This window comes from Lepisosteus platostomus, chromosome 17 (genome assembly GCF_059453375.1).
Source record: "Lepisosteus platostomus isolate fLepPlt1 chromosome 17, fLepPlt1.hap1, whole genome shotgun sequence".
Taxonomy (NCBI): Eukaryota; Metazoa; Chordata; class Actinopteri; order Semionotiformes; family Lepisosteidae; genus Lepisosteus; species Lepisosteus platostomus.
Window position 1 is genome coordinate 4,658,222 of NC_142627.1, and position 23,813 is coordinate 4,682,034.

The 23,813-nt window shown below is 42.4% G+C and overlaps 4 protein-coding genes across 9 annotated transcripts in view; 2 read left to right on the forward strand and 2 right to left on the reverse strand.

The window, feature by feature from the left end:
- tmem63ba (transmembrane protein 63Ba) overlaps window positions 1-6,114 on the reverse strand; it is a 63,383-nt gene extending 57,269 nt beyond the window's left edge. For 2 of the 3 annotated variants that reach the window (XM_088610349.1, XM_088610347.1), the window contains exon 1: window positions 5,901-6,113. The gene's annotated coding sequence lies outside the window, so the exon portion shown is untranslated. Of the gene's footprint in view, window positions 1-5,900 lie in introns of all 3 variants that reach the window. The other variant, XM_088610351.1, reaches the window with a different exon arrangement.
- Window positions 6,115-6,134: 20 nt separating this feature from the next.
- On the forward strand, window positions 6,135-12,140 carry mrpl14 (mitochondrial ribosomal protein L14). Of its 4 annotated transcripts, XR_015927963.1 has the most exons (4): window positions 6,289-6,433; window positions 6,904-6,980; window positions 9,305-10,044; window positions 10,309-12,140. XR_015927963.1 is itself a non-coding variant. In XM_088610357.1 (3 exons), the coding sequence occupies exons 2-3, from the start codon at window positions 6,910-6,912 to the stop codon at window positions 9,669-9,671; spliced, it is 438 nt and encodes a 145-aa protein (XP_088466483.1). In that variant the 5' UTR covers window positions 6,135-6,282; window positions 6,904-6,909; the 3' UTR covers window positions 9,672-12,140. The 4 variants fall into 4 exon arrangements, 3 of the variants coding, with proteins under 3 accessions (XP_088466483.1, XP_088466482.1, XP_088466485.1); XM_088610357.1 differs by lacking the exon at window positions 6,289-6,433 and adding an exon at window positions 6,135-6,282 and having other exon boundaries at window positions 9,305-12,140; XM_088610356.1 differs by having other exon boundaries at window positions 9,305-12,140.
- sde2 (SDE2 telomere maintenance homolog (S. pombe)) lies at window positions 10,885-18,034 on the reverse strand. The gene is made up of 7 exons (XM_088610354.1): window positions 17,865-18,034; window positions 15,860-15,977; window positions 14,100-14,211; window positions 13,508-13,677; window positions 13,179-13,284; window positions 11,773-12,139; window positions 10,885-11,601 (listed from the first exon to the last, which is right to left on the reverse strand). Exons 1-7 carry the CDS (start codon window positions 17,964-17,966, stop codon window positions 11,389-11,391), a joined length of 1,188 nt encoding a protein of 395 aa, XP_088466480.1. The 5' UTR covers window positions 17,967-18,034; the 3' UTR covers window positions 10,885-11,388.
- Window positions 18,035-18,719: 685 nt separating this feature from the next.
- mrps28 (mitochondrial ribosomal protein S28) lies at window positions 18,720-20,749 on the forward strand. The gene has a single exon (XM_088610355.1). The coding sequence runs from the start codon at window positions 18,759-18,761 to the stop codon at window positions 19,335-19,337; it is 579 nt and encodes a 192-aa protein (XP_088466481.1). The 5' UTR covers window positions 18,720-18,758; the 3' UTR covers window positions 19,338-20,749.
- The last annotated feature ends 3,064 nt before the right edge of the window (window positions 20,750-23,813 follow it).

Sequence of the window (23,813 nt, forward strand, 5' to 3'; positions counted from 1 at the left end):
CAGCTTCCAGAGATTAGAGTGAGACGTACACCAATGACTACTCCTAGAGAGCACTCAGCTGTGCTCCTCACCTGAAGGAGAAAGATGACAGAGGTCAGCTTGCTCAGGGTCATTGCTGCACACCAGCAGCAGAGTCAGGGACCCCCTGCCCACAAGCTCTTCACCCAAATCACAGGCACACCACAGAAGGCAATAGGATAAGAGAAAGATGGAGAAAAAGGCATGCATATTCTACCAAGATCTAGTCATTGAGAAGTGTGAGGTGCTCTCTAATTGGCTTGAGCGCGAATGTAACCCAGCAGCAGGAGGAGTTTCAGCCAGGCCACCATTGGTGGCTCTCTGCCACCACGCAGGATCGGAGCAGATCAGCAGATCAGGTAAGAGAGGCTGTAGGCCCACAGCACCTGAGAGTTACCTAGCAACCACGCTATTTCTGGTGCAGACTTCACAGCCAGCAGAACTCATGATCTGCCATATGCCTAACAATTGTATTGCAAATCCAGAAGAAAATAAAGTTATTAGAAATACACAACATTACTAAAATGTGTCCTGAACCCATTCTCTATATCAAATTGAAATCTGAACTACAGCAGAAAAGCGCACAAATCGGGTTGTTCTATCAGGTTAAGTCATAATGCGCACATAAAAAACTCATTACTAAAAACATATTTGCAGAATTATTTTCTTATAATTACAATTATATAAATTATGCTATAATTTATTAAATGTATATTCAGATAAATTATAATTATTAAGTTGTAAATTACTTAAACTGGTCTATATTGTACAGCAACCTTTCTTCTTTAGAAACAAACCTAAAAAATACAAATATGAAATATCATAAATATGTATAATTTACAATTAATGTCTATGATGTTGAGCAACAAATGTATGTACATGTACAAATGTATATAAAGGCATTGATGCCATAATGTACATCCTTTCCTTCACAACCCCTGTCTGACACAGCCCAGATCTGTTAAGACAGGCTGGGTAGGACAAGTTCACCCCCAAAGTCAAGAAATTCATTTCGTTGCAATGCTGTGCCATACGTGAGACATGCAGGTGAGTCTTAGGTAGTTAATATTCATTCTGACCTATTATTATTAAACTTTATTTTATATAACACCATTAAAAGTAGCATGTTGAAGTGCTTTACAATAGGTGTAAACAATAGCTCCAACAACAGAATGCAGTTATAAGAATGACAAACTTTTAGAACTGCAGCAGAAGATACATAGTCTTTAGAAAATGGAGCAAACACAGACACGAAATAAGTAAAGGCCTTTCTGAAGGAGAGGGTTTTCAGTCTAGATTTCAATGCACACAGGGTAGGTGACTCCGATATCCTTGGGGATAGAATTCCAGAGCTTTGGGACACAGCAGAAGCAGCCTCTCACCCACAGACTCTATACAAGCTTGGGGGACATACAGGAGAGCAGAGTCAGATAGTGAGAATAAAAGTAGAGATATAAGTCAGACAGGTACTGAGGTAACAAGCTATGTAGAGCCTTATAGATGAGCATGAGAATTTTAAAGACAACACAAAACATGACAGCAAGCCAGTGGACTCCAGGACAGAGTAATATTATCACTTACACATGACCTGGACAGGATTCTGGTTGCCCAATTCTGAACATATTGGAGTTTGGTCAGTGTGGATTTAGATACCCCAGCAAATAGGGAGATACAGTGATCAATTCTAGAGAAGAAAAATGTTTTGGAAGACAACATAGGATGTAGACTGTCAGTGTTCCTGAGATGGAAGAATGATGTTTTTACAATAGTCTGAACTAGAGGGTCAAAAGTCAAGTCAGGATCAAATATCACCCCTAAATTCCTCCATTTTGCTTGAAAGTCAAGCACAGTGCCCGTCCACAGACAGGTTAATGCACTGTCTTTACGTAGGTGATGGTGGGTGCTGAGTAGCATAACCTCAGTCTTGTCACAGTTCAAGTGAAGAAAATTTGTATGAGTGTTTTTTTTTAAACAGCTGCTGGGGGAACACTTACCCTATACTGAAATTTTAAACCAGTGTACCATAAGCAGGCAAATAAGCCCTGGGAGAAAACGTCCACAATGTTTCTTCGTTTTGTTAAGCCCGAGCAGTTTGATTTTTAAACATAAAAATATCTGGCACACAGAAAACATAAAATCTCTTCATTTTATGAACGCTCCCATTTTCAGCAGCTGACTGATCTCAAAAGCTCACCCAGCTACTTCTCCAAAAGACTACAGCACATGGGCGCAGTACAGTGTGACCCGGGCCCAGCCTCTGCCCACACTGCTCCACACACGTCCACATGGTCCTGACTTGAGCACCAGAAACCGCCTCGTCTCAGAGCACCACCCCCACTCAAACCCGAACCCTTAACCATTTCCCCGAGTCCCACAGCAGCCCAACCTCTATCCCTGATGAAAGAGTGCAGGCCCCAGGCAGCGTGGAATTTCAGACAGTCCGCAAGGACTGGTAATTGGAACCTATCATTTGTGCTTCAAAAATATATAGCTAATATTTTGAAAACAACTAGTTATTTTTAGGGGTTCCAAAATAAATGGTCAGTTTGTTGTACAAATGAAAATTGATTTAATGTCATAATATTTTCCCCTATGGTAGGTGTACGTAACTGATCTTTGCTTAGATGAATACAAAGAAAAAGATTTTAATATTTACACTTAAAACTAAAGTTGTTTCTGCCGAGCATGGCTTATAAGGAATTCTGTCCAGCAAATAAATAAAATGTAGAATAAATATGGATCAGTGTACTGGTCTGTCTCATGCTTTCCAGTCCCTGTCTCCTCAAAAACAGCCCTTCAGCTGAGAGGTTGTGCAACTGTGATTTGTCATCCAGGGAACAAAAATGAGGTGATCACACCACCCAAGCAAAATGAAACTGGTTTACAAGATAGCTACGTACGCCTTTTGTAAATGACAAACACACAGCAGACACAGGCACACAGTGCCCAACAGCAGCCGGGGAGGCCAACCTGTTCTGCCAAAGAGAGCAGCAGGATGGCTTCATCTCACACCAGTGGCCCCACGCCCACAGCGAGCTCTGGGCACTCCATGACTTCCAGAAACAGTATCGGACAAACCAATCTGATCAATCTCTTTTGTGCTTTTCATTCTCTTAACAAACGCATGCTCTACTCCTGCAGCCCCAGACAGAAGTGGCACTGATGAGGCCAGAGCGTGGGTACTGACATGTGACCCAACCAGGTGGGCTTGCAGTAGGTCTGACTCTCCACTGCAGAGAAGCAGAGGGGAAGGCAGCAGAGACACAGCAGTCCTGCACCTGAAGAAAAGTGTTCCACGTAGTGTACGCCAGACTTCGGCCACCACTGGATGCTGCTTGAACCTAAATGAGGTTCTGTATTTTTTTACAAACCTTGTTCTTCAAACCACAGACCACTGTGGCTTGTGCGGAACTCCACACAATCTCAGAGGCAGCCAGTGCTCTGCTCTGCAAGGGTTCCTCTTTTCGACTCCCACCCTGCCCCCCAAGTTTAATCTTCCAAATTTTCCCCAAAGTCCACTGCAATGAAGCACTTGTGAGGATAACGAGAAATCTGCCTAAGCAGCACCAGTGCTCAACAGACTTTATGCTGCAGTGTGAGTGTAGCTCAAGCATGTGTTCCTGTCGATTCCCTTGCAGCCCTGCTGTCATAGACCGCGTTCACAGACGTATGATCATCAGATGCCCTGATCTATTTATAGGCCCCAGTCTAGCGCAGACAAGGTATAATGGGATAATGTGCCCGAGCTCAGCCCCTGCTCTGAGTGGGCCAGGAAAGTGCACGGACGTGCCCTTATTCTCTGGTACAGGGGCTGTGCTCTGGAAACAGATTCTGCCATGATAATGCCACCGATTATAGATCATACACCACAGGCAGGTGGGCACTTCAGTTCTTCAAGGACTCCTTGTGAATCATGATAACGCAAAGAGATTTATAAAAAAAGAAAAACAGGGTGATACCGCGGTTAATGATTTACAAAAGATTTGATCGAGTTATTTAATTCCCTCTAAAAGGACAATGAGCAAACAAACAGCCAAATCTTTGTTACTAGATGCATAATTCACTTGCTTTTCAAGAATTTCCCAACAAAAATAACCAAAAATAAAAGATTACAACTCAATGTAAAGTTTTAACTTTTTGAAAAGGGCTCCATATTTGATGTTAATACCCAATGTCATTTTCATAGATTAATGGGAATTTGTTTTAAATTTGTTTTGCGACATTTGCTCTGCTTTTATCATTACAGGAGTAAAACAAATCGTTTTCTTGGAGGCGATGCCACGAAAAACTTAACTGCAATAGCTACAAATAAAACAGGCAAAACCTGCTAAATATAAACTGTCTGCCAGATATGCAGCTGACTCAAGTCCGACCTGTACTGATTCGCTGCTACAATGAAGGAGGAGATTCCCTCTAGATCAAACCAAGAAATATTCCAACGGTACGTCTCAGATCTACCTTCGGACAACTGAGCAGATATTCTGAAGGGGGTATTTTTACTATGTAATATATACAAATGCAAAGTGACTTGTGAAGGAACGCTCTGTATTGAAAAGTGCTATATTAGAATAAAACTGATTGTTTGGATTACCACTCTCTAGGCATTTTTTCCACCACCATGCCCATCTGATTATCTATTTTTACAACTATAATACCAACGCAAGGGGATTAGCGTTAACCTGCCTACTGCGGATTAACACCGGTGAAACACTGCTTGTGTTGAACAGTACCAGGACTCACTCGTGGAGTGTGATTTTGCAGAACCCGCACTCCAATCTCGTTTCATACACCAACAAGTACATTTGTCGTAAGAACGATTTATGTTTAACAAAGTTTTATAACACTATCTTTTGTGTTTTTAGTTAAATTGAAAACCCTGAGTTTTACATATCTGATACTTTCAAGCTCATGTTGGACTGTTTGTTGGCAGTCTAATTTTTCAGACTACTGAAAAGGTTTCAAAGGAGAGGCCACTCAACCCTAGTTGGGCTTGCTAGAGCCAGCCTCTCTTGGTCGCTGGATCCGAGAACCTCGTCCTTAGTTTGGGAGAATATTCACAGCGCTAAATTCTCTTTCGTTATAACTGCGGGGCTCGCTACCGAAAGAAGCAATAACTTCTAATAAAATGCCATCAGGATCGTCCCTGAAGAAACTTCTCTGTTCATTTACACTGTGGACACTGCAGACCACACACGCCACACAAACACTAGCCAGCCACCCCTCCGACCCACAGCAGGCACCCGCACAGACTGTGATCGTCATGTACCGATGTCAACGAATCGCCCGATACACGCCTTCCCACAGGACCCAAACAGCATTATGGCTCACGGTGACGGCGGACCCCAAATGCTGTAAGCAGGAACAGTATCGGGGAAGAAATGAACCGTGACTGAGGCATACCGCACTACCTGGAAGGAGAAATGTAAGGCAGAGGTCAGCTGATCCTCTGCCCGCAGCGCTGGGCCGGGCCGGACCGGACCCGCTCCGGCCCAGTCCCACGCGTGCCCGCACCAGCGCAGCGCAGATCCTTCAGCGCCAGGCATGCCATTGATCAGGGGATTACTGTGTTGTCGCTGGAAGCGAGGACGGCGGGGCGATTTCGCGATCAGATCGTGTCGGGACATGCCATAACACAGTGCATAAAGATATTTATATATACCATATTGTACGGGCATATGTATATATTAAATACCTAGGCAAACGCTGTAGAAGATCGACTGTTCGGCAGTCGTAAAATACACAATCAAACAGCTGCATGTTGTCTACAGTAACGTTGCGGTCTTAGGCGTGACGGCCGGTCCGCCGGTACAGTGGGAATCCTGCAGCAAGAGCGCTGCGCCAACAGCGCCTCCGACGCGCACAGACAGCCCTCTCTCTCCTACCTGGGAATAACAGCGGCGAGGCAAATTCTGGGGCGCAGCTCCCAATCCCTCGCTCCACCCGACTGCAGAATAAATCCCTCAGAAATCCACTTGCTTTGGGGTCGCGCTAGAGGAAAACGCTCTCTCCCACATCACCCTGGTCGCTCACTGCGGCGGACAGGACGAAGCGCCTGGCTGGGAATGAGCTGTGTGTGTGGGGGGGGGGAGGGATGGCCGATGACATCACTGAGCGCGCGCCCGTGGGTACGTGCCTGCGCACGACACGGAACAGCGGAAGTGCGCTGCGCGTACTCGAGGGGAGTGGTGTTTACTACGCGTTTCGGCGACGTTGTGATACAAAATAACACAGCTTGAATAAGGAAATAAAAATGGAAATGACTTCGTAAGTGGTCTTTCTAAGATCAGTTGTATTCATGTTCGTACAGGATTGTGTACACCCCCAGCTAGTTCTACCCTGCTGTACTCGTCGCGTGTTGGTGACGTAGCCTCAGACCCTAGCCGTGACATTGCGGGAGCGTGGAGCGGGGGAAAGGGTATGTTGTGCTGAGATCGTATTCAAAAGCTCTTAATATTTACTGCACTTTCGCTTTCTTGGCTGTAGAGCATTGCCTCGTTCTTATTGTGAGTCGTCGGGGTTGTAGTCTCAAGTCCCATAGGGTCGAAAGCCAATGTAAACGCGACGGGAAGAGTTACAGCAGTGATGAATAAGTGTTAGTTAACTAAACGCACGATTCTTCTAATAGAAACGCGATAGGAAGTTTATTAAACTGTACCTGTCTTTTGTAGAATAGCTATACAAATAGTTTAAATGAAAGAAAGTGGTAATTTCTGTAGAACACGGCTTGCTGAAGTCGGTTGTCCATGTTCTCGTTTAAAAAGAAGCTGCTTTGATTTGCTGTTATCTACTATTCGTAATGGTCGGCTGAATTGTGTCGAGTGTTGCCTGCTCGATCATTGTGGTACAGGGTTGTCTGTATTGATGTGCTTCTGCTATTTATTTCAGGCAGCTATGACACTGGTGAAGGGAGTCGGTTTGCTTCTCACGCAGGCGTCTGGAAAATTACAGCAGAGTGCTTTCAGGTACTGTATTTTATTAGCTACCTTTTTTCATGGTTAAAAATAACGAACTCGAATAAAGTTACTTGCAGCAGAATTCAAGATTGTGACAAAGTTCGGAGCATACCTTCTCCAGCTCTTTTCAGGGACATCAATTCGGATCGTCCGATTAGTCTATGTAGAGCATATCTTTCGGATCAGCTATTATTCCAATAGATTAACTTATACTTTTCCAGTTGGAACTAATTTTTAGAGTCGCAGTACACATTTTGCATCACGGTGACCAAAACTGAGTCACTTTCTCATCAGTGTTAGAAGTGAACTGAATTTACACACCCTCCTTCGATTTGTAGAGTGCCAATTGTACTACATACAGTGCCCTCCAAAGGTATTGGGACAAGAGTTCAAATTATTGCATTATAGCTGTATGCTTAGGAAATTTGGATTTCAAATCCTATAGGTATTTTTATGCATAAATGTTTTACCATTCTACAACAACAGCACTTTTTTTTTTCAATCTCCATATTTTAGATGAGCATAAGTATTGGGACAAACAGGTTTACAAGGGTTTTGTAATTGCCAGGGGGTTACAAGCTCCATACATTTCACACACATAAAAAAGCTGTGAAGGTCTAGGCATAGTTGAGGTCTTTTGGAACTGCTTCTGAAGTCTTTCACTTGAATTAGTCAGAAAACAAAACAACGTGAAGATCAGATAACTCACTATGACAGAAAAGGAGGACATTTTGTAAATGAGAGGAAAGAAAATGACCATCAGAGAAAATTAAGACATGCAAAATCAATAATCTGGAATGCTCTTAAAAATAAACTAAACAACTGGAGCAGTCAAGAAAAGGCAGAGAAGAGGGCATCCAAAAAAGACAAATGCAGTGGATGACAGAAAAAAACCCAAATTACTGTTAGTGAAATAAAAAAATAATCGCCAATGTGTGGATGCAAGTCTCAAGTACCACAATCTGCAGAAGGCTTCACCAAGAAAAGTTCAGAGGCTGTACTGCAAGGTGTCAGCCTCTCATCAGCAGCAAGAACAGAAGAACTCGATTGCAAAAAAGTACAGAGATGAGCAACAGAGTGCTGGAACAAGGTTTTATGGGCCGATGAAACCAAAATAAACATCTATCAAAGTGGTGAAAAGGCTAAAGTGTGGAGAAAAACGGGAACAGCCAATGACCATAAGGTTACCACATCATCAGTAAAGCAAAGTGAAGGGAGTATCATGGCTTGGCCATGAATGGCTGCTCCTGGAACAGGCTCCATCGTCATTATTGATGACTTAACTGAAGATGGCAGCAGTAGGATGAATTCAGAGATAAACTGATATTGTCTGCAAATGTAAGAAAAAATGGCACCAGATTTATTGGGCTGCAGTTCATTGTGCAGCAGGACAATAACCCGAAACATACTGCATGCTTAACACAGGAGTTCATCAGACAGAAAAAGTGGAACATTTTAAACTGGCCCAATCAGTCAACAGCTCTGAATCCAATTTAGCATGCATTTAATTTGTTCAAAAGGAGACTGAAGGCAGAAAGCCTGACCAACAAGCAACAACTTTGTGAAAAAACAAAGTCTGGTGATGGCAGTGGGACAGAATCTTGACGCAGTTATTGCAAGCAAGGGGTTTGCAACACAATTCAGACTTTTTCACTTCTTTAATTTGCTTTAAGTCAAGTGTCCCAATACTTATGGTCACCTAAATTTTGGGGTACTGAACACAACATATGCTTTGGTTGAAAATGTATTATCTGTGTTTGCAAGATATATCCTGAAAATAAAAGGTGACCTTTTGAACTCAGAATAATTTGTTTTATATGAATTTCAATTCTTGTGTATACAACAGGAAAATGCTGATTTTTAGGTTTTGGTCCCAATACTTTTGTATACGTGGGACATCCAAGTATTTCTGTTTTTTATCAGTTCCCCTGATTTCTTGGAGAAGAAAAACAATTTTCTCAGGTTGTCTTCATGTTTACTGCAGCCTGTTTCATACTGATAGTGTTTATTACCGTACTTTGCATGTAGCATGTTGTTACTATTCATTGTCCTGAATTTGCTAGTTGTCTATCCAGCCTAACTTGCACGCAGATACAGACCTATTGGATAGCAGCCAGGTTTCTTCAGCTGCTGACTCCTCTGCAAGCCCAAATCAAGCACTGGATATTACAACATTCTTGCTGAGTAGATTTGCATACAGCTCACAAAGTCAAAATATTGTATTAAATAAGTTGCTTATCAGCTTGATCAGAATTGTGCTCATAAGAGCACACAGCTTGTAATACCTGTTAGACAGGAGCAGTCTTATTTTTTTCCCTTACATTCCCCACCAGTCTCTCTGCAACCTGTGCTGCCATTCAGAAGATGACTTGCGTGCGCGTGGTGGACAACAGCCAGCTGGGGAACACTCCCTATCACCGGCCCCCGAGGTGCATTCACGTCTACAACAAATCCGGTGTTGGCAAAGTGGGGGACAAGATCCTTCTCGCCATCAAAGGGCAGAAGAAGAAAGCGGTCATTGTCGGCCACAAGATGCCGGGGTCACGGATGACACCCCGTTTCGATTCCAACAATGTGGTTCTGATCGAAGACAACGGGAACCCGACCGGAACCAGAATCAAGGTGCCTCTGCCCACACACCTGCGCCAGCTTGAAGGAGAGTACTCCAAAGTATTGGCCATTGCCAACAAGTTTGTGTGATAAACTGGCTGATTGACAATTTACTACGACTTAGAAGCACTGTATGGTTAAGGGAGAGGCTGAACGACTCTCGGTTCTTTGAATAAAAATAAAAACCAGGAAACTTTCTGGGCTATGGACTCTTCTCAATCAAGCCAAGGAATTTATCTTCATCGGATTGAGTGGAACTTTTTAAGTGTTGTAGAGCTAAACAGGAGCTCACTACATGTGAAATATTGATGGAATCATGACTTTTATAAAATAAGGGAAAGCTTGTCCATTTCAGCGTGACTGATTTTTCAAGTTGAGAGCTAAGGGAGAGTTACTCTGCAGCTGCCTGAGTGCCAGCTGAGCTGATAACATTTAAGATAACATTTTACTTAATCTGGCCTTTGTTAAAATCTACTTTCAGATATTGTTTCCATACATTGCATAGGGGAGTGAATTACCACTAGGAGGCCTTCGTGTTTTAGATTACTTTTTAAGAAAAAGTGTAATTGAATTTTCTATTATCCAAAACAATAGGTTTTACAATGTTATTTCTTCAGTTATATCCATCCATGGTAAAGGTGCTGGCAATCCAGAGCTTTTCCCATCTTATCCCAGATTGCAATTTTATCGGGAACCACACCCTGAATGGGATGCCTGTCCGTTGCAGATAAACCAGCCGTGTGTTTGTGGGGAAAATGGAGAATCACATGAGCTCCTGGAGAACATGCGAACTCCAAAAAGAACCTGAGACCCACAAAAGCAGCAGCAGCCCTGGTCTCCACAGCTCTGTTCTGGCATTCAGTTTATACAGCACCATTCTTAGACAAGAAATGCACACATTAAAGAGTAGTTAAAAACTAGAGTTCAATAGCAAGTGTTAAATACAGGATTTGAAAGTGCTGACTGACTTGCACAATCAGGTATAGGTTGGGAGATCCTTTCAAAGTCCTGGAGCAAAAGAACAAAAGGCACTGTCTCCAGTATGTGGAGCCTTGTGTTGGTAAACTGGAAGATTGCAAGTGACATGAAGGTCATTATTTCACTAATGTAGTCAGGATGAAGACTGCTCAAGTGCTTACAAATGAGCAGGTAATTTTGACATTTATATTTAGGCTTGCAATATAAAAGAAACTACCAAAAAAGGTGGTCAAATACAGACAATTTAAAAACCACAGAAAGCAATAAAGTAACATAAGCATACTGAAATAAAAAATGTATTACATCAAAGGAAAAACAAATATAATTAAGTAAATAATCACATTTATTTATTACCTGAAATGTTAACTTTATTAAACCTGAAAAACAGCCTGAGATGTACCTCAATCAAACAAGAGTAAAGGTAACACATATATTGTAAGAACCTACAGATATAGGCTTAAACATGTAGTACACAATGGTACTAATAATGGTACTATAACCAACCCATCAGTTGTATAAGTACCCTTTGGAATCATTGTACAGACCTACTGCTGAAGTCTCACATGTTTCATGTCTGCCATGATTTTACAAAGCATCACACATGCGCAACTTCTAAGATCATTCATTAGGCCATTTTTACTGGAGCACTATAAAAATACTAAATGAATCCATTACAGAGTAATAAGAACGCAATATAACATCACAGGTGGATGTGAAATACTGTTAAATAGGGAAAGGAAATGGTCTTGATTATTAGCACTTTGAACTGTCATTTATTACCCCAAAAGTGCACCTGCCATTCTCTGCAGACCAGGTGCTTAACGCCAGCCTACTTCTTTCCTTTGGCAGGCTTGGCGAACAGGCTGGGGTCAATCTGCTCTCTGGCCAGGCCCCTAACAGAGAAGAGCCTGGCTGCTCTCTCCGGAAGGGTACCCCCACACTTCAGCCCCAAGTGCATCAGCTCCGTCTTCAGTCTCTCCAGGCCCAGCCCCTCCAGCTCTGTCACACTGCTGAACAGCAGAAGATCCAGAGGCCCCTCATCCTAATTAGGGACAGATAAGTGATTAGTCAAAAGCTACAAGTCATGCTACAGTTCAGAACAGAACAAAAGGCTAGAAGCACTGCATCCCACCCACACTTGATTTTGGGTATGACGGCAGTAAATCCTCCAGTGAACTCAAAATTAATACGATGGAAATAATCGTGTACTTACAGCAGGCTGCGTGGCACTGCGCTCAGACTCTGCGTGTGCTGTTTTTATGGGCTGGGTCTCCTTCTGCTCTTCCACTGCACCACTGCTCGTTCCCGTGGACTCTGCGTCATGCCTGGTCATCTCCGTTTCAGGTGGAAGCTCTGCTGCGGCCTCCTTCTCTGGTTGCTCCGGGCTGGACCGGGGGGATGCAGGCTCAGGGCTGGAGGTGGAGCTGGATTCCACCCCACACCGGGCTGGACCTCTCCGAGTAGGGCTGCCTGCTGCACTTGAGCTCACACCAGATGTGGACGGAGAGCCCCCTTCCTCCTCGCTTGCATCACTGTCATCTTCTGAACTCCCCAGCTCCTCCAGCCCATCCACCCCTGTCCTGCAGGTAGTAGTAGGCAAGCACAGTGCAATAAGACAGAATTACAATTTTGTAGATGACTACAGAATTGTAATTAAGACTAACTATATAAAACCCTAAATAAATCTTCAATGATCCTTCAGAGCCACCAGACTTTTTTCACTTAATCTGAGTGGTTAGCTACAATCATTGATCAGCCTAAATTACAAGGGTTTAGCATTTTGAAATCTAAAGTCACTGTAAAACAGATACATGATAGCTTTCCAGAACCAGGAGCAACCATCCACAATATAAAGAGCTGTTAAGGCATGACATTAATGCTATTGAATGCAAGTTAAAAAGGCTTCAATTACAAACAATTAAAGACTTAGACAAAATGGAACATTGCATCAAGTCACATATTTATATCATTTTATGGTTAAGCTGTATCATTTTGCCTTTATTTACAATAGTTCAATATTGGGCCCTCATCTGTCCAGTCCTGTACAATCACTGGTTTTAAGATTTTCTAATATAAATATATTTCTATTTTCTAAGTATAATATTGATCATCAAACTGCATAGAAAAGTACCCTACTTGCTTAAACCCCATTATGAGATATCACAAAGCATCTACAGCTCTGAGTCCAGTGAACAGGCTTTAAAAGCAGGTTTTGAGTTAAATGGGATAGAACCTCACAAGACAGCATCTGCAACCTGGTGCAAAGCATGAATCACAGATGTACAGCTTGTATTGCTCCCAGTGGCACACACACTATTAGACTGACTTCCACTGTGAAACACTGCTTTTCTGCTGATGATAAATGTTAATCATCATAATCAATTAACATTTAATTTAAATTTGTTCATTTAAATGTTAGTGAGCCTGCAAAAATAAAGATTTCCGTCACTTTCAAATGAAGTTTGTGAATATCAGCGATGTTTCTTGTGAAGCAACATGATGCACGAAGACCCTGAAAGATACTAAAACTGATCTAAATGAAGCAAATCATTCACAGAACCAGCTACAGCAGGGATCAAGTTTGCACACAATTGTTCCAGTTTAACAGTCACGTCATACCAAAAACATATCTTCTTGCGTGATTTCTGTTGTTTGCTTGATGTGGGTCTCTTTCGACTGCAGAAATCTTCTGCCTTCACCACTCCGCTAGAAGATGCCTGCATACCTTCAAATGGAACACAAAGCACAGTATAGCTAATGGACATGGTCTGGGTTAACTAATACAATGACAAAGTTGAGATTAGTCTTGAAAAAGAGAACACTGTGAGTGGACCCAGTTCAAATATTCAAAATCCCCAGAGACATTGGCAAAGACAACCTTATGGCCAGGGGAACCACAGGACACAGGTGAACAGCGGTGACAGTGTACCAGGACAATCTGGGAGTACCCTTTAGGACGGAGTCCTCCAGGCGCTCGGACATCTCGTGGCACTGCTGCTCGTAAGTGGGGTCAGTGAAGTAGTGCTTGGGCTCGGCCAGCTTGCGCTGCAGCTGCTCCAGGCGGCGCTGCTCCTTCTCTGCCTCGCGCTCTGCCTGTTTCTTCAGCCACTCGGCCATCCTGCACAAGCCACAGTGCCAACACCGTCACCACTGGCAGTTCACAGGGGCTGACTGCAACACCTGCATTGCCCTAACAGGACTTGGTAACCGCAAAGGGTGATTCTTTACGCAAAGAGTGGTGGAAGTATGGAACAAGCCACCCAGCTGTGATACCAAAATGTTACACGACCCCTTTTGAAGAAACCAAACAGCAGATGAGGCCAAATTGCCACCTCTCATTTGCAGACCTCATGCTCATCAGTTTCATGTGCTCTCTTCCTGGCAATTAAATCTCACATTTTTACAGGAGCCATCTGGTACATTTTAAACAGAATAGCATTAAAAACAGAAAAAAACTATGAAAACTGATTACTGCATGGATTACTACTATAGCTATAGTATGTACCTTTATTAAAGACGGGCATTACAACAACCACTTACTCTTTCTCATGATTAACATCTCGAAGACGCCTCCCACTCAAATCCCTGCAGGCTTCACGGTTTGTCGTCTTCTCAATCTGCGCCCCCAGAGCTCTCAGCATAGACCCAAAACCTGTCACACACAGTCACACTCATTACCGTACGTGAAACCAATTCACAAGAAATACTGTCTTGATCAAAGTATAGGAAACCACTAGAACACTCCTGTAAAACCACTGAGCTACAGTGGACTCTGATTAATTGTCCTTGAATTCATTGCAAACCCATTCATGAGAATTCTCAGTTACTTTACAGAGTTTATTTCTATGTGTCACTAAGTATCCCAGACAGAGGCTTCGCAGGAAACAACTTGTCAAGGTCTAGGAAATGAGTAAATAAAGAATGCTTACACTTATATAGTGCTTTTCTGGACACTCCACTCACAGCACTTTACTAGTGATGGGGACTCACCTCCACCACCAATGTGCTGCCCCACCTGGATGATGGGAAGGCAACCATAGTGCATACAGTATGCTCACCACACACCAGCTCTCAGTGGGGAGCAGAACAGAGTGATGAAGCCAATTCATATAGTAGGGACTTAAGTAGTCTTGTAGAGCCCAAACCATGATGATTTTATCAAATCACCTCTTTTAAACAATTTCCCAAGACCTGAAAGTAATTGATCCTTTAAGCAAGTATTTAACTCTATTAAAGGAAATTTCTTCTTGAGTGATGAAAGGTATTTCAATTGTTGATCTACATGATTTCTTCATTCATTTTGCAATAATACCATATGTAATTTTTCACAGTTTCTAAATATATGGAACAACAGTTGTGTGTGAAATCTGGGGAACCCTCATATAGAGGCATAATAATAATAATAATAATAATAATAATAATAATTGATTACACTTATATAGCGCTTTTCTGGACACTCCACTCAAAGCGCTTTACAGGTAATGGGGACTCCCCTCCACCACCACCAATGTGTAGCATCCACCTGGATGATGCGACGGCAGCCATAGTGCGCCAGAACGCTCACCACACATCAGCTATCAGTGGGGAGGAGAGCAGAGTAATGTAGCCAATTCATAGAGGGGGAGTATTAGGAGGCCATGATTGGTAAGGGCCAATTGGAAATTTGGCCAGGACACCGGGGTTACACCCCTACTCTTTTTCGAGAAGCGCCCTGGGATTTTTAATGACCACAGAGAGTCAGGACCTCGGTTTTACGTCTCATCCGAAGGACGGCGCCTGTTTACAGTATAGTGTCCCCATCACTATACTGGGGCATTAGGACCCACATGGACCACAGGGTGAGCACCCCCTGCTGGCCCCACTAACACCTCTTCCAGCAGCAACCTTAGTTTTTCCCAGGAGGTCTCCCATCCAGGTACTGACCAGGCTCACACCTGCTTAGCTTCATAATGTTCTCTGGCATTTAGAAATATAGCATTAATAAGACTGAGACCGTTCCTCTACCCAACTGCAGAGTAAAACAAGAACAGGTTTGAGAAACCTTTTTTTTGCATTACAAGAGCAAATGTGTTTACACAGTTTGCAAAATAAAGTCCTTTACAGATTTAATGACAAACATACATCAACACTTGCTCTCAAATACACAACAATTATGACATATACATATTCTTAGAGTATTTAACACTATGGAAACCAACAGGAACTCTGGCCTGATGAGTCTCTAGGATCGAGTGAGAACTTTGCTACTAATACTGCTGTTATACTTCCGGTTAAATATTAAAAAAAGGTCAGTTACCTACCTCCTTTCCCTCCGCAGAGCCGAGGCTCCAAGCGATATACCTGTCCAGGCAACAGCCTTTCATCCTGGTCAGCCAGTCGCCCATTGCTCTTAACGTAGAAATCAGCCTCAGGGATACCCTACCAGACACATAGACTCCACTGAAAATGGGGACTAAAAGACACTAAAATAACATAACTGATCAAATCCATCTGATAGCAAACAAGCAGATTCAGTTTCTCTCAATGCTGAGCACACCAAGACAACACAAAATATGAAATAAATGCATTATAACTAGAAAATAAGTTAAATTGAATTTAAAACATGGTTGTGTTAGAATTGTGCACCATTCACTGCATGTTTTAAGATAATCTTAAAAACACAAGAACATCCATCCATTATCTAACCACATGGTCTCTCAACGCCACCTGTCTGGTCATGAAAGTGCAACAGCGACTGTCCTTCCTAAGACGGTTGAAGAAGGCTAAGATATGTCCCCAGATCCTCACTAACTTTTACAAAGGCACTACAGAAAGCACACTGACAGGCTGCATCACAGTGTGGTGTGGCAACTGCAGTACTGCTGACCGCAAAGCCCTACAGCGGGTGGTGAAAACTGCCCAGTCCATCACTGGGGTTGCCCTCCCATCCATCCAGGACATTCACGACAGACGGTGCTTGAGGAAAGCTCTAAGCATCATCAAAGACCCCACACACCCCAGCTACAGACTGTACGACCCTCTACCATCAGGAAAACGGTACTGGACTACCAGACTCGAAGACAGTTTTTACCCCCACACTATCAAGCTATTAAACTCCCAGCCTCTCTCACCTACGATCTGAAACCTCACAGTGCCTTCTCTCTTTATCAAAACTCAAAAACACATTGAAATCTACCTCTACCTCACATGTCTAGAAGCTCACTCCCCATCATTTTCTATCCTTTATTTCATTCTGTTGATGTATGATTTTCCACATGTTTTGATGTTTTTCACATTACCTGTTACCTGTTGTTGTTTTGCACATTGCCTGTTGTCTCTTTCTTTTCTTGTACAATTTTATTGTTGTTTTTTTGTACTGCTTACCATCTGAGAGCTAGCTAAATAGCATTTCGTTATACCATATACCTGTATATGAGTATAATGACAAACTTGAACTTAAACCACTTTATCCACTACAAGGTTGAAAATATTATCCATCTGAGCGATTTAACGAAGAGATTTTAAAAGTCTAGGTATGGATTACCACAAAGTAGAAGACTGTGAAAATTGCTGTTGTTTCCAACTGTGTCCTGAAATCAAATGGGTTGAGTTTATCAGTACCTTTGAGAATTATGAATAGTTGTATCAAGTTCTCTAATAATCTTAAAACAGTTTCATTCCTTGTCTGTCCATGTAGGACATTCCCTTAGGCCCCCTGAATTTTTCTTCTCTAGACTGATTCCAGAGCAGCAATCTTTCTGACTTACTTTCTAATCTTACTATTACATTACACTTTATAATATCCTTTAATTCACATTCTACATTTTAACAACATATTCTAACATCTTGTTTTCCCTTTTACATGCTTTCGAACTTTTTCTACAAGATGTAAATGCTGTCTCAACAGAAACGCCTAAGTGTTTTTCTTGAGTAGCCTCTTTCAGTTTCTCAGATTTTGTCGTTACAGTTCAAGGTTCTACTGCCTGCATACAAAACCTATATTTGCCTACATTAAACGTCAACTGCTAGGTGTTTGATCTCTTTTGAACTGAACCCAAATCTTTTTAACTTTGAGCATATTCTAAAAAAAAAGTTCTGGAAATGGAAGGAAACTGCTTGTGACAGAAAGTCGCACGAGAAAATAATCTAAACTGAAAAACGTACAGAGACGAATTAATGAGGCACATACATAAAATATTATTTGTGCTCCGGCGCAATATATTCGCCACTTAGTAGAAGTCAATACTAACGCTCTATACGTTCAAATCCCAGTCCTTTAGAACTGCGCAAAATACAATTACAAACTACAAAAACAGGACTACTCACCTTCGTGTCAGAAAAGAGATGTATTAAATTCCCAACAGAGGCGCCAGGAGAGAGAAATAAACTATAAGACTGCCATGAGAAATCACACACAAACACCTCCATCTTGAACAGTACTTCACACTACTATCTAGAACACAACACAGCTCTTCTGCTTCCGGAAAATTCTTGTAAGAGAAGTGCGTCACCGAGTGACGTCACAGATCGACCCAGTCGAATGCCCAGCCTTGTGTCACGTGACTCCTTCAGCCTCAGTTTTGCACCGCCTATGAGCCCATTTTAAATAATGCTCCTTGAAAATATTATGCATTTTAGCGATTTAACGAATAGGTTTTAAAAGTCTAGGTATGGATTACGACAAAGTAGAAGACTGTGAAAATTGCAAAGCGTTTCGGGGCTATGTAACAATAGTATACAAATATATACAAGAAATATTTTGTTCCCTGTGCAGGGTGTATTACACTCTGCTAAGTGAGGTGTATGATGCTGTTGGATTAATGTAATGATAGTAGAATACGGACAGAGTGAAATGTGTGTATGTGTTGTTGTATAGCTTGGACTATTGTTTGTTTTTAACGTTTTTGTTGTATTTTCATTTTGATACCAAAGACAAATTTCCAAACTTTTGGATGGACAATAAAGATATATAAAAAGGTCTTACATGGTTTTAAGTTCTGTTATTCAAACTAATGACTAGGAGTATTAGTATATGTATATATTCCTGTGACATAGTATGGAAATACTTTAGTATGTAAACAGATTAACTCAAAAGGGCTGAAATTAGTACCGCAGTACTGAAACCTGCACAATAATAAAACAATACTGCGGCCTTGTACCCGGAGGACTCGCTATCCCACAATCCCATCGCCCAGCCTCAGGGTCGCCGAGGTGAGCAAGATGGCGACGCTGTGTCGGGCGGTGTGCTCGCTGCGCAGGGGTTCCTGTTGGGCTCATTCACGGGGACGCGTCGTGATTACTAGTGTTTTTCAACACAGTCACTACAGCAGTGGTGACTCTGGAGATGGGACGGAAAAGGATACGGTTACCTCAGGGCCCGAGAAGCCAAGAAGCGGCTTCGCGGCCGCTTTCGATCTCCACTCCGGTCTGCAGCGGAGGGACGCTGGCGCAGTCGGGCTGGCTCCTGGATCCAAGAAGGAGAAATCTTTTGCCTCGCTCCTGAGACACTCTCCGCTTCTGCAGATGGGACCTGCAAAAGATAAAATAGTTTTGGGCAGGATCTTTCACATCGTCAATGATGATCTGTACATTGATTTCGGAGGAAAGTTCTACTGCGTGTGCAAAAGGCCAGCCGCTGACGGAGAGAAGTACCAGCGGGGCACCAGGGTCCGACTGAGGCTGCTGGACCTGGAGCTCACCTCCCCGTTCCTGGGGGCCAACACGGACACCACCCTGCTGGAGGCTGACGCTGTTCTGCTGGGGCTGCTGGACGGCAGAGAGGGAAAGCCAAAGGAATAGGCTCCATCCTTGTTAAGACAGACCGCCTGAGACTTGTTGCCTGGGGTCTTGCTCAACTAAAAAAGTATCTGTTTAAACTGTTCAGGACAAGAGTCGAACCTAGAGCGGTAATTCACCTTGTTTTGTATCTCTTTGCCTTCGACGTGTATTTGATGTGCATGGACAAGTGTTGCAGAGGTCACAATGCTGTTTTTTTCTCTTTAATCCACAATTAATTTCGTAATTTTGTTGAAGAACGGATTATGTGTTTATACATTTTGTTTGTAAAAAAAAATAAAGAGAAAACATCAGTTCCTTCACAGCATCCCTTGGTTAGCATTCCTGTTACAGTAAGTTACGATGTGATGTGTTCTGTCATTCCTCTTGGCCAGGGGTAGCCAATATGCTCTTGTGAATAACCCCACCTGAGAGAAATGGTGACACCGCTCATGTCTGTAAGCGTGAAGACGTTGTAGTCCTTCTTAGCCCTGGTGCTGAGATATTATATATGCTCTTTACTACTTCCAATATCATTATAGACCTTAAAAAGCTTTGGAGTAATGGGTAAACGCCAAGCTTGTGATCTGTTGGAACATAACTTGAGATGTTATAATGTATATCCGTCCAGATACGAAGCATTGTTGTATAAGCTATTTAAATAGCTTAATAGACTAGTCTGTTGTAATTGTATGACAAAATAAAAAATGCACATCGCCACGTATGGAAACATGCTCATTTCCTTCAGAATACAAGTTATGTCCCTCACACCATACCAAAACAATTTTCACTGCAAGACAATATAAAACAACAGCTGTCAGCAGCAGTTTGCTCATCAGATTGAGCGCTGGTTCAGTGTCACTCTAGTATGGGGTTTCTCACTTGATGGGCATTATGGAATCTCGATTAAATCAAAATATAACCCCCTTTTAACTTAATATTCCCTCATTTAGCCATTTCTTTTATGCTTCTGTAATTACTTCTTAAAGTTTGTACAAGTCGAGATTGAGTTTGATGTCACAGGCATCATTAGACCGGAACAGCCTTCCTATAGCAACGTCGTCTTGTGGTAGACATTTTATGGATATACTATTTGAAAATATGCTTTCAAATAGTTTGCATAGTGTGAATGGTTTCCCATTTAGGTAACATAATTATGTGTAGTGCACAATCTCTTAAAAGACTGGTTTAACCTAGAGCTGGGCGATAATTCGATAACGATAATTATCGCGATATAATTTTCCTCGATATAAATTTAACAAAAGTTCGATAAATGTTCGATATATATGTTTATGCTTTTGCGCATGCACACAAAATACTGTGCACGAGTGAGCGTGCATGTTGCAGACTGGGCAGGTAACAGATTTGATTAATGTTTCTGCTGTTTGGCAAGTGTTTGTTGTGTTCTTAAAATAAAAAGTTGTTTAATTTAGCAATTAACAGTCTGGTTTCTTCAACTTTCACTCAGGAGAAAAAATCTGCTTTTAAACTTGAAAGAAATAATGATTTGACATTTATCGTGATAACTATCGATATCGACTGATATGAACATTTTTATCGTGATAGTGTTTTTGGCCATATCGCCCAGCCCTAGTTTATGAGACACTATGAGACACTGTGGACCAAAATTCTCAAATTGGACATGAAACCAGACAGTAGAAAGGCAATTTAAAATCATCCATAGAATGCATTGCACTCCTCATAGATTACATAAATTCAACTCCTAAAAGTTCCAAATACATAGTCAGTGTGAAAAGGCATCTAGGAAATGTTGAGTGTTTGGGCTTGTTTTCATGGAAAGCAATTTGAGGATAGAATAAGGGATGTCACAGATATTGATGGTACGTGATTTGTGGTTGAGGACCCACTCTTGTTTAGCCTGGGAGCTCCTCTCAATGTGGACTACATGCACAACTTCATAAAAAATATAGGAGCCATATCACTCTGCAACTTACAGTACAACTGGCAACCCACTGAAGCTAAGCAGGTATGAGCCTGGCCAGTACCTGGATAGGAGACCTCCTGGGTAAAACTAAGGTTGCTGCTGGAAGAGGTGTTAGTGTGACCAGCAGGGGGTGCTCACCCTGCAGTCCATATGGGTCGTAATGCCCCAGTATAGTGATGGGGACACTATACTGTAAACAGGTGCTGTCCTTTGGATGAGACATAAAACCAACGTCCTGCCTTTCTGTGGTCATTAAAAATCCCAGGATTTACAGAAAAGAGTAGGGGTGGAACCCCATTGTCCCTTTCCAATCGTGGCCTCCTAATCCCCATCTATGAATTGGCTTCATTACTCTGCTCTCCTCCCCATTGATAGCTGTGTGGTGAGTGTTCTGGTGCACTATGGTTACTGTTGCATCATCTAGGTAGATGCTGCACATTGGTGGTGGTGTCCCCATTACCTGTAAAGCGCTTTGAGTGGAGTGTCCAGAAAAGCACTATATAAGTGCAAGCAATTATTATTTTTATTATTCTATCCTTACAATCTGAATTTCACATTTAAACCCACCTACCACCCTGGTCCTCTATAGGGTCATTTACAGTATATGATGTTCCCACTTGAAAAGTTCAGTTTTAGTGAGGTTAACAAGTTAGAACTATTTCATAGCATCTGGGATCTGTTTTGACCATATTGGCCTACATCACACTCGACAGAAATGGGTGTACGGTAGTGACTGATTGCAAAACTGATTGCAGTGTCTTTCTTTTATTGTTCCTTCTCCCTCCTTTTTGCATGTCATTTGTCAGTAAGACCACAGATAATTGGAGGCCATTCAGCCAACTAATCAACCTAATCTAGTTCTGTTTCTCTGCTGTCCTGTAGATAGGAGGGCTGGTACTGGTTACACCGATGAGACAATGAGCAATAACTTGCAAGGGTTTGAGAGGAGGAGCCTGGTGAAATCCTCATCAAAATACAAGGGTAAAGTGCAAAATAGGGAAAATCTATTGGTAATTGCAGTTTTCCTTTTAAAGAGATTACTACGTGTTTAATAAATATGACATTTTAACCAGAATATTTTGACACAACCAGTACAAGAGTCTGACTGTGGCAAATAAGAGAGGCACTTTGAGGCAGGTGGACCATCCCTGTGTGTCTGTCCTGTGCAGACAGACTCTTCAAGTTGCTTGAGCACTCCTGTCAATAGCTTACTCACTGAATAAGTTCCCACATGAAGGCACGTAACTGCTTGGGAAGTATTAAATAGAATTACACCTGTAAACTGTGAGGCTAATGTAAAGAATAACACATGAAAAAAACACACAGCAAAATAAGCTTATTATATGGCAGAAAGTCTTTTCATAATACTGAAAGAAAAATGAGAGTTCAGGTTTGAACATGTTCCAGAATTACACTGGTTTTATGGCTGCAGTAGTAGTTCTGGATCAGTGGAAAGGATAAAGCATGGCCTTATTCCACTCATGTAACAAGGGCTTCCTGCGAGAGGAGAACATGACAGGTGTGCTGTGAAAACTCTACTTGCCAGGCTTCAGGCTGGTGAACCTCTGTAGGAGCTGGGAGGATGTGGTATCTCAAGTCAGAGACTAGTGAATGGACAGGTGCTTGTCAAAGCTCCATGAGACACATGGGAACCTCCTAAGACCGCGTCAGCAGCATACATGTCAGATCTAAGGCTTGTATTACTTTCAACAGCGGACACATGCACTAGCAACTTGTGACTTTCATAGTAGACACCCTGTTGATCTGTTGATGACAATTGTTAATAAAAAAAGGTTTACACTTATATAGCACTTCTTCTGGGCCCTCCACTCAAAGCGCTTTACAGGTAATGGGGACTCTCCTCCACCACCACTGTGCAGTCCCACCTGGATGATGCAATGGCAGCTAGAGTGATGTGATGAAGCCAGTTCATAGATGGGGATTATCAGGAGACCGTGATTGGTAAAGGCCAATGGGAAATTTGGCCAGGATGCCGGGGTAACATTCATACTTTCTTCTCAAGAAACGCCCTGGGATTTTTAATGCCCACACAGAGCCAGGACTTTGGTTATACAGTATGTCTCATCCAAAGGACAGCACCTTTGTACATTATAGTGTCACTATACTGAGGCATTAAGACCCACACAGACTGCAGAGTGAGCGCCCCCTACTGGCCCCTCTCATACCACTTCCAGCAGCAACCTTAGATTTTCCCAGGAGGTCTCCCAGGCTGGCCAGGTTCACACCTGCTGAGCTCCAGTGGGTTGTCAGTTGTGAGTTGCAATCAGCACATTTAACTTAATCATGTCAATAAACTGTCAGTGTACTTGCTATGTGTGTACATAGTCAGATAAGAAACTTGATAATATGTTTCAGTTATAAGTTTCTGTTGTTGCTCAGCATACAATTCAAAACCATGACAAGCTTCAGCCACCAAAAGGAAATGAGACCAACAGGCAGAAACAGACAGTGCACCACCTAGTGGTGGGATTGCTCCTTAATATGTAGACCGTCACTTCGAAAACTGCAGCCGAGAAACATTCTGCACATCCTGA